Here is a 15,497-nt window from a genome sequence, read left to right as displayed (position 1 = left end):
TGGATGCCTTTTCGAGATATCGCCGTAAAGATGGACCAGGGGTGACTCTAGAATGCGTTTGTACGATATGGGTATCAAATGAAAGGTGTTAATGAGCATTTTAAAAGGGAGTAATCCTTAGTTCTATAGGTGGACCCCTTTTCGAGATATCGCCATAAAGGTGGACCAGGGGTGACTCTAGAATTCGTTTGTGCAATATGGGTATCAAACGAAAGGAGTTAATGAGTATTTTAAGAGGGAGTGGGCCTTAGTTCTATAGGTGGACGCCTTTTCGAGATATCGCCATAAAGATGGACCAGGTGTGACTCTAGAATGCGTTTGTACGATATGGGTATCAAATGAAAGGTGTTAATGAGTATTTTAAAAGGGAGTAATCCTTAGTTCCATAGGTGGACGCCGTTTCGAGATATCGCCATAAATGTGGACCAGGGGTGACCCTAGAATTCGTTTGTGCAATATGGGTATCAAACGAAAGGAGTTAATGAGTATTTTAAGAGGGAGTGGGCCTTTCTGGACCAGGGGTGACTCTAGACTTTGTTTGTACGATATGGATATCAAATGAAAGGTGTTAATGGGTATTTTTAAAAGGGAGTGGGCCTTCGTTCTATAGGTGTTCGCCTTTTCGAAATATCGCCATAAAGGTGGACCAGGGGTGACTCTAGAATGAGTTTGTACGATATGGGTATCAAATTAAAGGTATTAATGAGAGTTTTAAAAGGGAGTGGTGGTAGTTGTATATGTGAAGGCGTTTTCCAGATATCGACCAAAATGTGGACCAGGGTGACCCAGAACACCATCTGTTGGATACCGCTAATTTATTTATATATGTAATACCTGCCAAGATTTTAAGGGTTTTTTATTTCGCCCTGCAGAACTTTTTCATTTTCTTCTACTTAATATGGTAGGTGTCACAACCATTTTATAAAGTTTTTTCTAAAGTTATATTTCGCGTCAATAAAACAATCCAATTACCTTACCATGTTTCATCCCTTTTTTCGTATTTGGTATAGAATTATGGCATTTTTTTCATTTTTCGTAATTTTCGATATGGAAAAAGTGGGCGTGGTCATAGTCGGATTTCGTTCATTTTTCATTCCATGATAAAGTGAGTTCAGATAAGTACGTGAACTGAGTTTAGTAAAGATATATCGATTTTTGCTCAAGTTATCGTGTTAACGGCCATGCGGAAGGACAGACGGACGACTGTGTATAAAAGCTGGGCGTGGCATCAACCGATTTCGCCCATTTTCACAGAAAACAGTTATCGCCATAAAATCTATGCCCCTACCAAATTTCAAAAGGATTGGTTAATTTTTGTTCGACTTATGGCGTTAAAAGTATCCTAGACAAATTAAATGAAAAAGGGCGAAGCCACGCCCATTTTTAAATTTTCTTTTATTTTTGTATTTTGTTGCACCATATCATTACTGGAGTTGAATCTTGACATAATTTACTTATATACTGTAAAGATATTAAATTTTTTGTTAAAATTTTACTTTAAAAAAATTTTTTTTTTTAAAGTGGGCGTGGTCCTTCTCCGATTTTGCTAATTTTTATTATGCGTACATATAGTAATAAGAGTAACGTTCCTGCCAAATTTCATCATGATATCTTCAACGACTGCCAAATTACAGCTTGCAAACATTTTAAATTACCTTCTTTTAAAAGTGGGCGGTGCCACGCCCATTGTCCAAAATTTTACTAATTTTCTATTTTGCGTCATAAGTTCAACTCATCTACCAAGTTTCGTCGCTTTATCGGTCCTTTGTAATGAATTATCGCACTTTTTCGGTTTTTCGAAATTTTCGATATCGAAAAAGTGGGCGTGGTTATAGTCCGATATCGTTCATTTTAAATAGCGATCTGAGATGAGTGCTCAGGAACCTACATACCAAATTCCATCAAGATACCTCAAAATTTACTCAAGTTATCGTGTTAACGGACGGACGGACGGACATGGCTCAATCAAATTTTTTTTCGATCCTGATTATTTTGATATATGGAAGTCTATATCTATCTCGATTCCTTTATATATGTACAACCAACCGTTATCCAATCAAACTTAATATACTCTGTGAGCTCTGCTCAACTGAGTATAAAAATTGGAAGTTTAACAAGCCGTAATTTGACAGAGACACTATCCTTGCACAGCTGGGTATGTTCGGTTTAACTCGAACTTAGATTTTTTAACTTTTTTATATTATACTAGCAGACCCGGCAGACATTGTTTTTCCCTAAATTTGGTCTATCTGCATACATTTTAATAAGCTTTTTCCGTCTAACTCTGCCCTCCGTCTTTTTCGCTTCATCTATATCTATCTTCGTCTCACTCTATCTCTTTCTCAGTCTCCTTCCCTCTTTTCTCTTCTCTCAAGTTCTTCTCATTCTTCTTCATCCCTTATTGCCAGTCCCAGAGGGTGGTATCTATTTTGTCCCAGTCCCATTCCGAGTCTCAGTCCCACTCCGAGTCTCAGTCCCAGTCCTAGTCCAAATCCGTCTCTGGTCTACTTCTCGTAATTACTAATATAGGCAAATTTATATACCAAATTTCAGGCAAATCGAATAGTACGTATGTAAATAGGTATGTGGGTATTATTAATTCATGTCCTTATTTCGGCTTCGCATGCATATTTATCAGTATTGCCAGGTTGACGCGACTAAATGGAATATCACAATGAAAATTAATTTAAAGCTCTCAGCAACAGCTTTCATTTGATATCCATATTACACACGCATTCTAGGGGTATCGGAATCCACGTTTTGGCCTATATCTAGATACCATTGTCACCAATAGGTATGAAAACTACCCTGTACTAAAGCACACATCAACAGGTTCAATTTGATACCCATAATGTAAAAACACATCCTAGGGGTTCACGAGCCCACGTTTTGGCCTATATCTCGAGACCCTAGTCACCAATAGGTATGAAAACTACCCTTTACTAAAGCACTCATCAACAGGTACGAAAAATTCCCCGTATCAAAGTACTCATAAACAGCTTCCATTTGATAGCCATATTGTACACACACAACCCAGGATTACCTTAGCTTAAAAAGTATATTGAAGAATTAAATTTCATTAGTGCACAAATATTAGCATATACATGCAAAAATACCAAAAAATAAAACTTTGGTTTAAGAATTTTAGGAAATGTTCAATATTTTTAACTAAAGAGTATTTTTCAAGAGATGTTTGCATTCTTAACCATTTATGTTGCATTAACTTGGCAATGTTCTCTATATATAACCTATCTTATACAGCCGATTTTGTGGATGTTACGAATTTGATAAAACTATTGTTCAGACAGTCGCGTCCTTACTTGTTTTAAATTTATTTTGCCGAGTCTATGAAACGCAGTTGTTTATTAAGTGCCAAGATCTAAAACTGTTCAGATACAGTGAAACTCATCAGCTGAGAAAAACGTTCAAAAAAAAAATAAATAAATTTATAATATAAATATCATTAACTGAATGCGTTGAAGAGTTGATCCGTGAAGTGTGTAGTATTTGGTACGATCTGCTTGAAGTTTGGCATACGGGTACTTCTCTGACTAGCTTTTATTTAAGAAACTTTTCATTCAACGAAGTGAACCAAGGGCCTACCTACTCCACAAAATCTAGTTATTGATGCAAATTATTTGAAATTAATTGTTTAGGCAGCCTTTCGAAAAAGGAAAATGACAGATCGGAGTGGGAATACAAGAGGGGAAGAAACAGAAGGGAGGGTGAGGGAGAACGAAGAAAGTGTGAGTAGAAAAAAGGAGTTAAAAAATGATGAAAATGCGAGCGGGAAGCAGATGAAGAAGAATAGAGGAATTTTGAGGGAGAGGAAAGAAAGCGGGAGTAGAAGAGAGAAAAATCGAGAATGTTAAAATGAGAAGAGACGGAGGAGAGACAAAGATCAAATACAGAGAGGAGGAGGGAGAGGCAAGAAGCCATATGACAATGCCCCTGTGGTAGAGTAATATCAACGCAGGGAGAATTTGTCCATTATCCATCTAAATTTTTTTTATAAAATTATACTTGCGTTAGTTTCATATAGTAGGATTAAGCAAACAAAAATATTGAGATGGGTAGGCCAGGGGAAGCAGGTATTCCATTTTTGGTATAGAGATTCCATATATGAGAAAATTGAGGTGAGAGAGGGAGTTATAGTGGGAGTAGGACTTGGGCAAGAAGTGAAAATGGGAATGTGAAGTTTAACGAAAGTAAGAGCGGATAGGGGATTGAGATTGGGATTGGGAGTGTAGTTGTAATTGGTGAATGGGATCTATACAAATAGAATTAGGGATGCACAAGAATTATAAGAAACACGGAAGATGGAACAGAAAAAATGGAATAGAAGAGAATGGGATAGATAGTGAAGGGAAGAAGCGAGGCTCAATATTAAAATGTAGGCAAACAAGCAGAACCAAGTCTGCGGGGTATCAAGTAAAGTATATAAAGATGATTTATTTAATTATTAGGAGAAGATAGACACATTTTTTTTTAAAAAGCGATTCTGAAACATCGATTATCCTCGAGTGAGAGCTTTTATCTTTACACCACCACTGAAAATTTTCGTTTAGTTGGATACTGGTTCTATATGGTTTGAGAATTAAATGGCTCGCAACTCGGAGGTTAGCTTCGTTCAAAAGAAATAGGCTTGAAAGCGATCAATTTAGTAGTTTATCCATAAATATTACCCCTAGCATTTCTCTATGACTTGCGCGGGTTGGCAGATTCGTAAGTTTTAACCAAGTCCCATTGATTTTTCAAGGCGAAAAGTTAAAACCCTTTGAGTTTTGCTGTACGGTCCCATGTGCAAAAACACAGGAATATACATTTTTCTATATTTTGCAGCATACAGTTCACATTATGCCCAGTAACTAATATATGGTTCAAACACTATACCGTCGTCGACATACATTAAGATTTTAGAAAAAAAATGGAAAAGAATCGAGCTAAGATGGCTGTCCCGAGCATGGGCTGTCCATGATGCCCATCAATGACATTCGAACAAATATTTTTAAAAATGACTCTTAGAGTTTTATCACAGAGATAGGATCAGATCCGGTTGAAAGCCAAGTGAGTCGCGATAAGAGACAAGTAATGTGTGGCATACTTTGTCAAACGAATCATTGAAATAAGTATATATAACGTCGGTGGGATGATTGTTTCTAAAACTATTCGAGTCGTGAGTTGTAAACACAACAAAACCCATGCGGAAAACAATCAATCAATGTGGAAATCGAAAATGTAAGGTGATTAGTAACGGTTGCTTCGAATAGCTTAAGGGAAGCTATGCTGTAACCGGCAGTTTTCAATAAACTACTTGCTACCTTTTTATGGATTGGGATAAGAAGAGATTTCTTTAAAGCCTTCGGGAAAAGAGTTTGAACAGATCAATAAGAGTAACCCCAGCGGGTCAGGGGGTTAGAATATACCCGCGGTAGGTATGCCTGTCGTAAGAGGCGACTAAAATACCGGATTGGCCTGAAGGTTTAATGTGGCCATATAAATTGTTCCCGAGATGGTCGGGCCAGCACCTTAATGATGCTGTGTTACCGGAGCGTACCGGATCTGTAAACGGCAAAGGACCATCACATCGATCACTCCCTAAACCTTCGGGGAGCAACCGTATCGCTACAACAACAACAACAACAACAGTAAATAGTCTTGTAAATGTATTCTGCACATTTTTTAATAAGAACATTAAATCAGGGCCATATTTGAAGGACTATTTCAGGGTCTTAAGGTGTAATAAAACATATTCGAGAAATAAATGTAGAGTATAAATGGAGCTATTTAAATTCAGTTATTATGGATGATTGGAAGGTGATGAATCAATCACAGCGGAGTAGTTAAATTGAAAGATTTGGTCAAAGAATTTTGAAATCTGTTTATTCATACTAATTCAGAAAGACGTTAATCTGATTAAAGCAAAAATTAGTCATTCAACTAGTCATTGTTATGCACCTTGTATGATATAGGGACAATATTGTGGTCGAAGGTGCTCCAAAGTATATGTGGCAGGTTGAAGGCTCTCAGAAAATCTTTGCATCCGTGAGTTGTATCATTGAATTGACTGTTTTTAACAGGAAATATGGTATGTGTTCACTGATACATCAGAAGGCGGGGGAACATATGTAGAAAACAGCTAAGAAATATGACCCCTGAAAAAATTTTTTTTTTCATACAATTAATTTTTCTGATTCTTCATAAAATTTTCTACTGTATCCAGGGGAAAATGGTTTTAATATTTAAGAAAAATACTTGGCTAAATTTGGGGAATAACATGCCAACCTAATATAAACGCACGCAAGTCATTTTCTGTCAAAAATGTCTCATGCACATACAACTTGTATGAGAGCAACCCAAATTGAATTTGCTGCGTGAAAACTTAACTCGATTTCCAATTTTTGTTCTGTGTGACATTTAGTTTTGACGTTTGCACACATGCTTTACATTGTCGTAACGCATGCTTATTTGGGTTAGGGCAAAAAACGCCGGTTGTTTGCGTGCGCTAAAAAACGCAGTGGATTTTATTAGGTTGGCATGTAACTTATATGACGAAATATCTTATACCATTTATCTTTTTTGACATCTATTTTCCTCATATTTAGGAATTTTCTCTAGTGCACCTAGCCCTTTGGGACTATCCTAAAGTTTTGTATTTCCAAACAAACTTTTTCTTTTTATTCAGCCCTGAAAAGCGCAAGACCTTTCAGCCCTAGTGTTAGTGGTTGGGAATGTACACTTTGAGCCTTTCCATGTTTTTTTAAGACGGGGCACTACAAATATTTCTACATATACATATGTACGTGGGGTATTCCATCCCATTTCGACCAATTTTGAACCCGACCCCTTTAGAATTGCTTGAAAGTTTTTCTTCTTTTTTAGCTTACGGAAGACGTTTTTCAGAAGTTTTTCAAATTTTTTCATCCAACTCAAAAAAAGTTATGAATTTAAAAAAAACACCGTTTTTGTTTTCAAAATGCTATAACTTTTTCAAAAATTGACCGTTTGGGATCTTTTTTTTTTTAAATTTGTTTTTAAATGTACTTTTCGCAAAAATATCAAAAAATGTTTAAAGTTTTTTTTTGTAATTTTTCAGTTTTTCGAGATTTTTCGAATTTCGCCCTTTGTTTTTTTTTTCTCATAAAAAACTCCAATCAATTCTGCAATCATCCCCACTAATCCAGGAGTGGGCCGAGAATTTTTTTTTTTTTATTTAATTGAAAAAAAAAAACTTTAAAATTTTTTTGTATTTTTTCCGAAAAGTACATTTAAAGACATATTAAAAAAAAATGATCCCAAACGCTCAATTTTTGAAAAAGTTATAGCATTTTTCAAAATATTTAAAATTTATTTTGAGTTGGAAAACGGTGTTTTTTTCAAAATGCTATAACTTTTTCAAAAATTGACCGTTTGGGATCATTGTTTTTAACATGTTTTTAAATTTACTTTTCGGAAAAAATACAAAAGAAATTAAAATTTTTTTTTTCAATTAAATAAAAAAAAAATTCTCGGCCCACTCCGGGAGTAGTGGGATGACTGCAGGATTGATTGAAGTTTTTTATGAGAAAAAAGGGCGAAGTTCGAAAAATCTCGAAAAACTGAAAAATTACAAAAAAAAAACTTTAAAAATGTTTTTGAATTTTTTCCGAAAAGTACATTTAATAACAAATTTCAGAAAAAAAGGGTCAATTTTTGAAAAAGTTATAGCATTTTGGAAACTAAAACGATGTTTTTTTTAAATTCATAACTTTTTTTGAGTTGGATGAAAAAATTTGAAAAACTTCTTTCGTAAGCTAGAAAAAGAAGAAAAACTTTCAGCCAATTCTAAAGGGGTCGGGTTCAAAATTGGTCGAAATGGGATGGAATACCCCACATATAAACAATAAGTAAAATTCATTTTCTATAATAACCTCTTAAAGAATCAGAATCAAATAAAATTAAACATTCATCAGTCATTATTAAGTTCATAACATAATAATCATTGAACTAAGATAAGCAAGTAAATTAAAAACAAGTAAGGAAGGCTAAGTTTGGGTGTAACCGAACATTACATACTCAGCTGCCAAATTACAACTTGCAAAACTTTTAAATTACCTTCTTTTAAAAGTGGGCGGTACCACGCCCATTGTCCAAAATTTTACTAGTTTTCTATTCTGCGTCATAAGGTCAACCCACCTACCAAGTTTCATCGCTTTATCCCGTCTTCGAAATTTTCTATATCGTAAAATTGGGCGTGGTTATAGTTCGATTTCGTTCATCGCTTTATCCGTCTTCGAAATTTTCTATATCGTAAAAGTGGGCGTGGTTATAGTTCGATTTCGTTCATTTTAAATAGCGATCTGAGATGAGCGCCTAGGAACTTACATTCCCAATTTCATTAGATACCTCAAAATTTACTCAATTTATCATGTTTACGGACAGACGGACGGACGGGCGGAATTTCTTTTCTCGCCTAGATTATTTTGATATATAGAAGTCTATATTTATCTCGATAAGTTTATGCCGTTACGCGAACAAAATTAATATACTCTGTGTGCTCTGCTCAGCTGAGTATAAAAGAGGTATATATGTATATATAAATGCGCGAAGGGAAGTAACTAAGTCGCAGGAAATAATACGTTGTTAGTCTGTATTGCAATTTGAAAAGGGCAAAAATTAAAACTCGAACAGCATGGAGCTGCTGCTGTCAAAATAAAAGAGCCGCCACTTGAAGAAAGTAGAAAAAATAAAAATGAAGAATATTATAATACTGAAATAAAAAATCTATTATAGAAGTATACGACATAACTTTTGCCTCGCCAGTATTGCTAGTTTATGCCTATTCATTGTTGTCATTTCAGAGCTTGCAGAGGCATAAAAACAACAACGAGCTTACAAAAACACCCAAATGACACCTTAATATGGCTGTCATACAGCTTTGTCGACGACAGTCGCATGCAATTTCACCCGCAACATTTTTTTGCCGTCAGTTATGTTAAACTCATTACCATCAATCATAGCCAATGTGGAATGAAAAGATTGCGAGTAAATAAGAGCGACGAAGTATGTAGTTATATAACATGGTCTGTTGTAAGATTGTAGCTATATGCATTTGGATTTATAGTACTTAATGCCCCTGTAGTTTTTCATATAGCTGCGTTTAAATCAATCTTATGCATTATGAGTAGATTGCACGTATTTTATAGAGAACGGTAGATGGAGCTACACTGGCGCAATTTGACATGAAAAAGTAGCCAACTTGCAAATTTTGTTGCAAGCAAATCATAAGAACAAGAATGTGACATTTGCTTTGGCTAAGGGTGTTGGCACACTTTGCAAGTGAAATTATTTTTCCCACTCTTTGGTAACTTTTCTAACATTTTTCGCAATTAAAAACTGCAATAAAATAAATGAATACGCAAAATTTGTTACTACAGCTGGTCAGGGGGTCAGAATATACCCGCGGTAGGTATGCCTGTCATAAGAGGCGACTAAAATACCATATTCAAGTGGCTGTGTAGCGCAACCCTTCAGGTTGCCAGCGCAATATATAGCTTCTCCAAACCCAATTGTCAACCTCACCTATCCGCGGCGAATCCTGGTTCACTAACAGACGAGGCTCTGGAGACCCCAAGCTCCTCATGGAACTTGGGGATGGGAGGGAGGTAAAGGCCTGAAGGTTTAATGTGGCCACATAAATCGTTCCCGAGATGGTCGGACTAGCACCTTAATGGTGCTATGGTACCGGAGCGTACTGGATCTGTATCCGTCAAACGACCATCACATCGATAAAACTCCCCAAAGCCTTCGGGGAGCAACCATATCGCTACAACAACAACAAAAACACAAAATATGTTAGCAAGTATTTTTTGGTGTATGGGAAGAATGGTTATAAAAGTGCTTTGCGAAATTTTGTATGTGAATTGGCAAGGCGAAATAAATTGCCAAGTCTGAAATTCCTTCATATTTATAAACGAAGCAGCTTAGTTGATTGTGGCGATGTTACTGGAATGGATAAGCTTGTGTTAAACGCATGTATATGAAAAATTTCATTGTGCCGCGGCCTTTAGCGTCGCTTTTGCTTACTTACTTTTGTTTCAATTGCACGCGTTTCATGATCCTGAAAATGTAGTTTTAATTTTGATTTGCCATCGTCGCTAGAACCACGTAGTTGTGAAAATTTATAATGCCAAACGATAGCGGAATCGGCGCCTTCCGCCAATGAGAAACCTGACTGCCAGTCCAATGTCAGACCACCACTTTTGCCGTGATGTGAGACGGCAAAAGTTTTCCGCTGTAAAAATAGTAAGAATAATTTGTTTAGTTTAAGAAGTTATGGCTATGACCGCAGAACTATGAATATTAGAGTGTAAAAAAGAAAGTAAATTAATTATAACGTAACCAAGAAGATCTAATTATAATTGATATGCATGAATAATATACGTACTTACAATACTAAAATAATTTATTATTTAGTTTGTTTAACCAATGATTTTTTATTTCTAGATTATTCTAGCGTTTTTCACGTGTAAACATATTTTCTTACGGTATTGGGGAGCTATGAATGTAAGCGTGGTGTGTAAGCGTAAGCGTAGTTTTTGTAAGTGATGTGCCAAGCGTAGTGCGTTGTATTGGTATAATGTGTGGAACATTAGATTATGTGTATGGGACGGCGTTGTTGTATTAACGATAAAGACACTCCCCGAAATTTTTGGGGAATGTTATCGAAGTTGATGGTCCTTTGCCGGATATAGAACAGGTACGTTCCGGTAACAAAGCACCATTAAGGTACCAGCCCGACCATCTCGGGAACGTTTAACATGCCCACGTAAAACCTTAACATAAACTAAAATAAAAGTAAAATTAAATAAAATTAAATAATATAAAATAAAATGAAATAATACATATAAACAAAAAAAACCAATTTAATATTAAATAAAGTGAAATAAGTTCAGTAAAAAAATTTAATAAAATTAAAATAAAAAAGTAAGGACGGGACTGTCTTCGGCTGGGCTGAAGACTTCATACCTTTCATGAATGGGGCTGAACAATGATCTTATCCCATTCGTAATATCCAAATAATCGGCTGTATAAGATATGAAATATACAGTGAACAGATGTACGTACCTAAGCGATTTTTAAGATAAATTAGTATAAAATAAACAAGTAAGGAAGACTAAGTTCGGGTGTGACCGAACATTACATACTCAGCTGAGAGCTTTGGAGACAAAATAAGGGAAAATAACCATTTAGCAAAATGAACCTAGGGTAACCCTGGAATGTTTTTGTATGACATTGGTTTCAAATGGAAGGTATTAAAGAGTATTTTAAAAAGGAGTGCGCCATAGTTCTATAGGTGGACGCAATTTCAGGATATCGCCATAAAGGTGGACCAGGGGTGACTCTAGAATGTGTGTTGTACGATGTGGGTATCAAATGAAAGGTGCTATTGATTATCTAGAAGGCAGTGGGCCTTAGTTCTATAGGTGGACGACTTTTCGAGATAACGCCAAAAAAGGGGACCAGGGGTGACCTTACAATGTGTTTGTACAATATGGGTACCAAATTAAAGGTATTAATGAGGGTTTTAAAAAGGAGTGGCCCTTAGTTGTATATGTGAAGGCGTTTTCGAGATATCGACTGAAATGTGGATCAGGGTGACCCCAAACATCATCTGTCGGGTATCGCTAATTTATTTATATATGTAATACCACGAACAGTATTCCTGCCAAGATTCCAAGGGCTTTTGATTTCACCCTGCAGAACTTTTTCATTTTTTTTCTACTTGATATGGTAGGTGTCACACACATTTTAAAAAGTTTTTTCAAAAGTTACATTTTGCTTCAATAATCCAATCCAATTACCCTGTTTCATCCCTTTTTTCGTATTTGGTATATAATTATGGCATTTTTTTCATTTTTCGTAATTTTCGATATCGCAAAAGTGGGTGTGGTCATAGTCGGATTTCGGCCATATTTTTTACCAAGATAAAGTGAGTTCATATAAGTACGTGAACTAAGTTTAGTTAAGATATATCGATTTTTGCTCAAGTTATCGTGTTAACGGCCGAGCGAGAGGACAGACGGTCTACTGTGTATAAAAACTGGGCGTGGCTTCAACCGATTTCGCTCATTTTCACAGAAAACAGTTATCGTCATAGAATCTATGCACACACCAAATTTCACAAGAATTGGTTTTAGTTCGACTTATGGCCTTAAAAGTATTCTAGACGAATTAAATGAAAAAGGGCGGAGCCACGCCCATTTTGAAATTTTGTTTTGTTTTTTGTATTTGGTTGCACCATATCATTACTGGAGTTGAATGTTGGCATAATTTACTTATATAATGTAAAAATTTTAAATTTTTTGTTAAAATTTTACTTTAAAAAAATTTTTTTAAAAGTGGGCGTGTTCGTCATCCGATTTTGCTAATTTTTATTTAGCGCACATATAGTAATGGGAGCAACGTGTCTGCCAAATTTCATCATGATATCTTCTACGACTGCGAAATTACAGCTTGCAAAACTTTTAAATTACCTTCTTTTAAAAGTGGGCGGTGCCACGCCCATTTTCCAAAAGTTTACTAATTTTCTTTTCTGCGTCATAAGTTCAACTCACCTACCAAGCTTCATTGCATTATCCGTCTTTGGTAATGAATTATCGCACTTTTTCGGTTTTTCGAAATTTTCGATATCGAATAAGTGGGCGTGGTTGTAGTTCGATTTCGTTCATTTTAAATAGCGATCTCAGATGAGTGCCTAGGAACCTACATACCAAATTTCATCAAGATACCTCAAAATTTACTCAAGTTATCTTGTTTACAGACGGACGGACAGACGGACGGACCGACGGACGGACATGGCTAAATGAATTTCTTTTTTCACCCAGATTATTTTGATATATAGAAGTCGATATCTATCTCGATTAGTTTATGCCGTTACGGATTACCGTTATGCGAACAAAGTTAATATACTCTGTGAGCTCTGCTCAGCTGAGTATAAAAATAGGTAGGTACTTTGTGTGAGGATGCAAAGTTTCACGTTTTTTGTGGTCTGCATGAAATAGATATGACCACGAATCACTTATTTCAACAATACATGACGTAAGCGTTAGTATTTCATGAAATTTGAAGCTGCTAGCCGTAAAAAAGGGGGCAGAAATGACAATTTTTATGTGGTATATACTATATACCACCCATCTCTATGATTTTTATAGACAACACTATATACTATATACGTAAGCATTTGGTGAAATTTGAAGCTTCTAGCTGTTAAAATCGGGGAGTAACTACGAGAAGCTTCTTATCTGAAAAATCGGTTGTGGGGGATATATATAATAATATAATATGCTATATATACGACCGATCTCATCCAGTTTTTCAGAAAACAATACGTGCAATACACGACAGCATATGGTGAAGTTTTAAGCTTCAAACTGATAAAATGTGGAAGATATGAAAAAAAAAATCATCTTTTCTGAAAAATCGGTTTTATGGAGGATATCTGCTATAGTGGTCCGATCACGCCGGTTTCGACAAATGTCTGGTCGGACACCTAATTACATTCGCTCACCAAATTTTATCAAGATATCTAAAAAATTGATGTACTAGTTTGCATACAAACCGACAGACGGACAGACGGGCATAGCTAAATCAACTCAGCTCTTCATCCCGATTATTTCGGTATACCCATTGGTGGGTCTATCTCTTCTACTTTAAGGACTCACAGTTTTAAAATACGTGACAAAGTTTGTATACCATTCCATTTTCATGAAAGGTATGAAAAATGGATACTACTACCATATCGGTAGAGTCTTGAGGTAACTTATTTTTCAAGATTATTTCTGCATAATCTATGATTTGTTTCTAAAATAAATTTGGCGTAAAGAGAATGCCCGTTTTTCTTAAATCTTAAACATAAATGTACTGATTTTACGTGTTTATGAACGATATGTTAATATTTTGGAAACATTTATGTGTCGTTTGTATGCCTTCGAATATATAATTGGCTAGCGTGTGACTTTTCATTTACAGTTAATTTGATATCAAAACTGCTGATTAATGGCAATGCCTTTGGTATTGTTTATAAATGATTGATGTGAGCTTGTTGCGATTTATGTATGTATGCTTGTTAATACATATGTGTAAGGTAGAGCGGGTCAAATTGTATGGATGGATTTTTTTTCATCAGTAGTGGAATTCACTAACTTTTTTAACGACATTTGCCATCGCTTTATTTACGAATCGACAACTATAACGATTTTGTTATTCAGTAACTATTTTTATCGATATTTGTTTATCGACGATCAGCTGTGTTGTTAAATAAACGGCAAGTAATTTGGCTGCGTTAAAAATCACGAAATTAATATTTCTGGCAATTTTAGTTAAAAAAGAAAATTGGAAGTTTACTTAAATACTTTCAAACACGAAAAGCTGCTTTATTTATAAATCAAAGGGCATTATTACTATTACTTGTTAACACCATTTTATTTTAATGTGAGAAATTGGTTATGTCGAGAAATATGAAATTAATACCGCATTTACTTACCTTTTGTTAAGATATGTAAAAACTTGCACAATTAAAAGCAGTTAGTATACAGAATTTATTTATTTTTGGCATTCCTTTTGTGATTTTCGCATCTTTTAGGTTTCGTTAAGCTGTGCTGCCACCTTTCTACTAATACAACGAAATTTAAATTTCAACTATGTCGAGTCGTTAAAACTAAGTTAGTGGATAGTACAATCGATAAGGCAAGCGACAAAATCGTTAATTAAAATCTGGACAAATCGCATCGTTATAAGTTAGTGAATTCCACTACAGGAGTATAGCAAAAACGTTGGGGTGTACGTGGGGCCTATCGCCCTCTCTTTCTCATTGGGTTTTTACAGCGATTGTAAGCCCTATTCTATACTATGGAGTTCTTGTTTGGTGGAAAGCCACACAAAAAACAAAATACCTCAAAAAATTAGAGGCGGTATGCAGACTGTCAATGCTTAGCATTACGGGAGCCCTAAAAAAACAACCCCGACGGCTGCACTGTATGCCATTTTGCACATCCCACCTGTAGATCTGGTAGCAAAGAACAAAGCGTTAACGACCGCAACCAGGCTCGGTGCTTCGGGGCAGCTTGAGCACCGACCATACTGCCACATTCGGGTAGCACAAGACGAACAGACTACATGATTCCCTATCTGTGCTTCGAGGGAGATCTTAAGGCCACAATAGAGGTGGACGGTTGGCGCAAGGGTGCGCAAATGGCGGAAGAGGCGATACATGTGTACACCGATGGTTCCAAAGTAGTGGAAGGAGTAGAGTCTGCGGTATACTGCGCTGATCCGGAAATAAGCAGATCATGCAGGCTGCCGGATTACTGTAGCGTTTTCCAAGCGGAAATATTAGCCGTAACCAAAGCAGTAGAAACCCTGGAAGAGAATAGCTTAAGCTGCAACCGTGTTAACTCTTATATTGACAGTCAAGCAGCAATTAAGGCAATAATCTCGCATAGCACAGCATCTAAATG

General features: G+C 35.9%; 1 protein-coding gene across 4 annotated transcripts in view; it reads right to left on the bottom strand.

The window, feature by feature from the left end:
• Positions 1 to 15,497, bottom strand: part of Syn2 (Syntrophin-like 2) — a 182,857-nt gene that overhangs the window by 2,787 nt on the left and 164,573 nt on the right. For all 4 annotated transcript variants that reach the window (XM_067777878.1, XM_067777877.1, XM_067777880.1 and 1 more), the window contains one exon: positions 10,070 to 10,273. In XM_067777878.1, coding sequence (XP_067633979.1) covers positions 10,070 to 10,273 — 204 coding nt within the window. The remainder of the gene's footprint in view (positions 1 to 10,069; positions 10,274 to 15,497) is intronic.

Source organism: Eurosta solidaginis, chromosome 3 (genome assembly GCF_040869045.1).
Source record: "Eurosta solidaginis isolate ZX-2024a chromosome 3, ASM4086904v1, whole genome shotgun sequence".
In the NCBI taxonomy this organism is placed as follows: Eukaryota; Metazoa; Arthropoda; class Insecta; order Diptera; family Tephritidae; genus Eurosta; species Eurosta solidaginis.
Note: the sequence above shows the minus strand (reverse complement) of the source record. Positions and strands in the feature narration are given on the sequence as shown.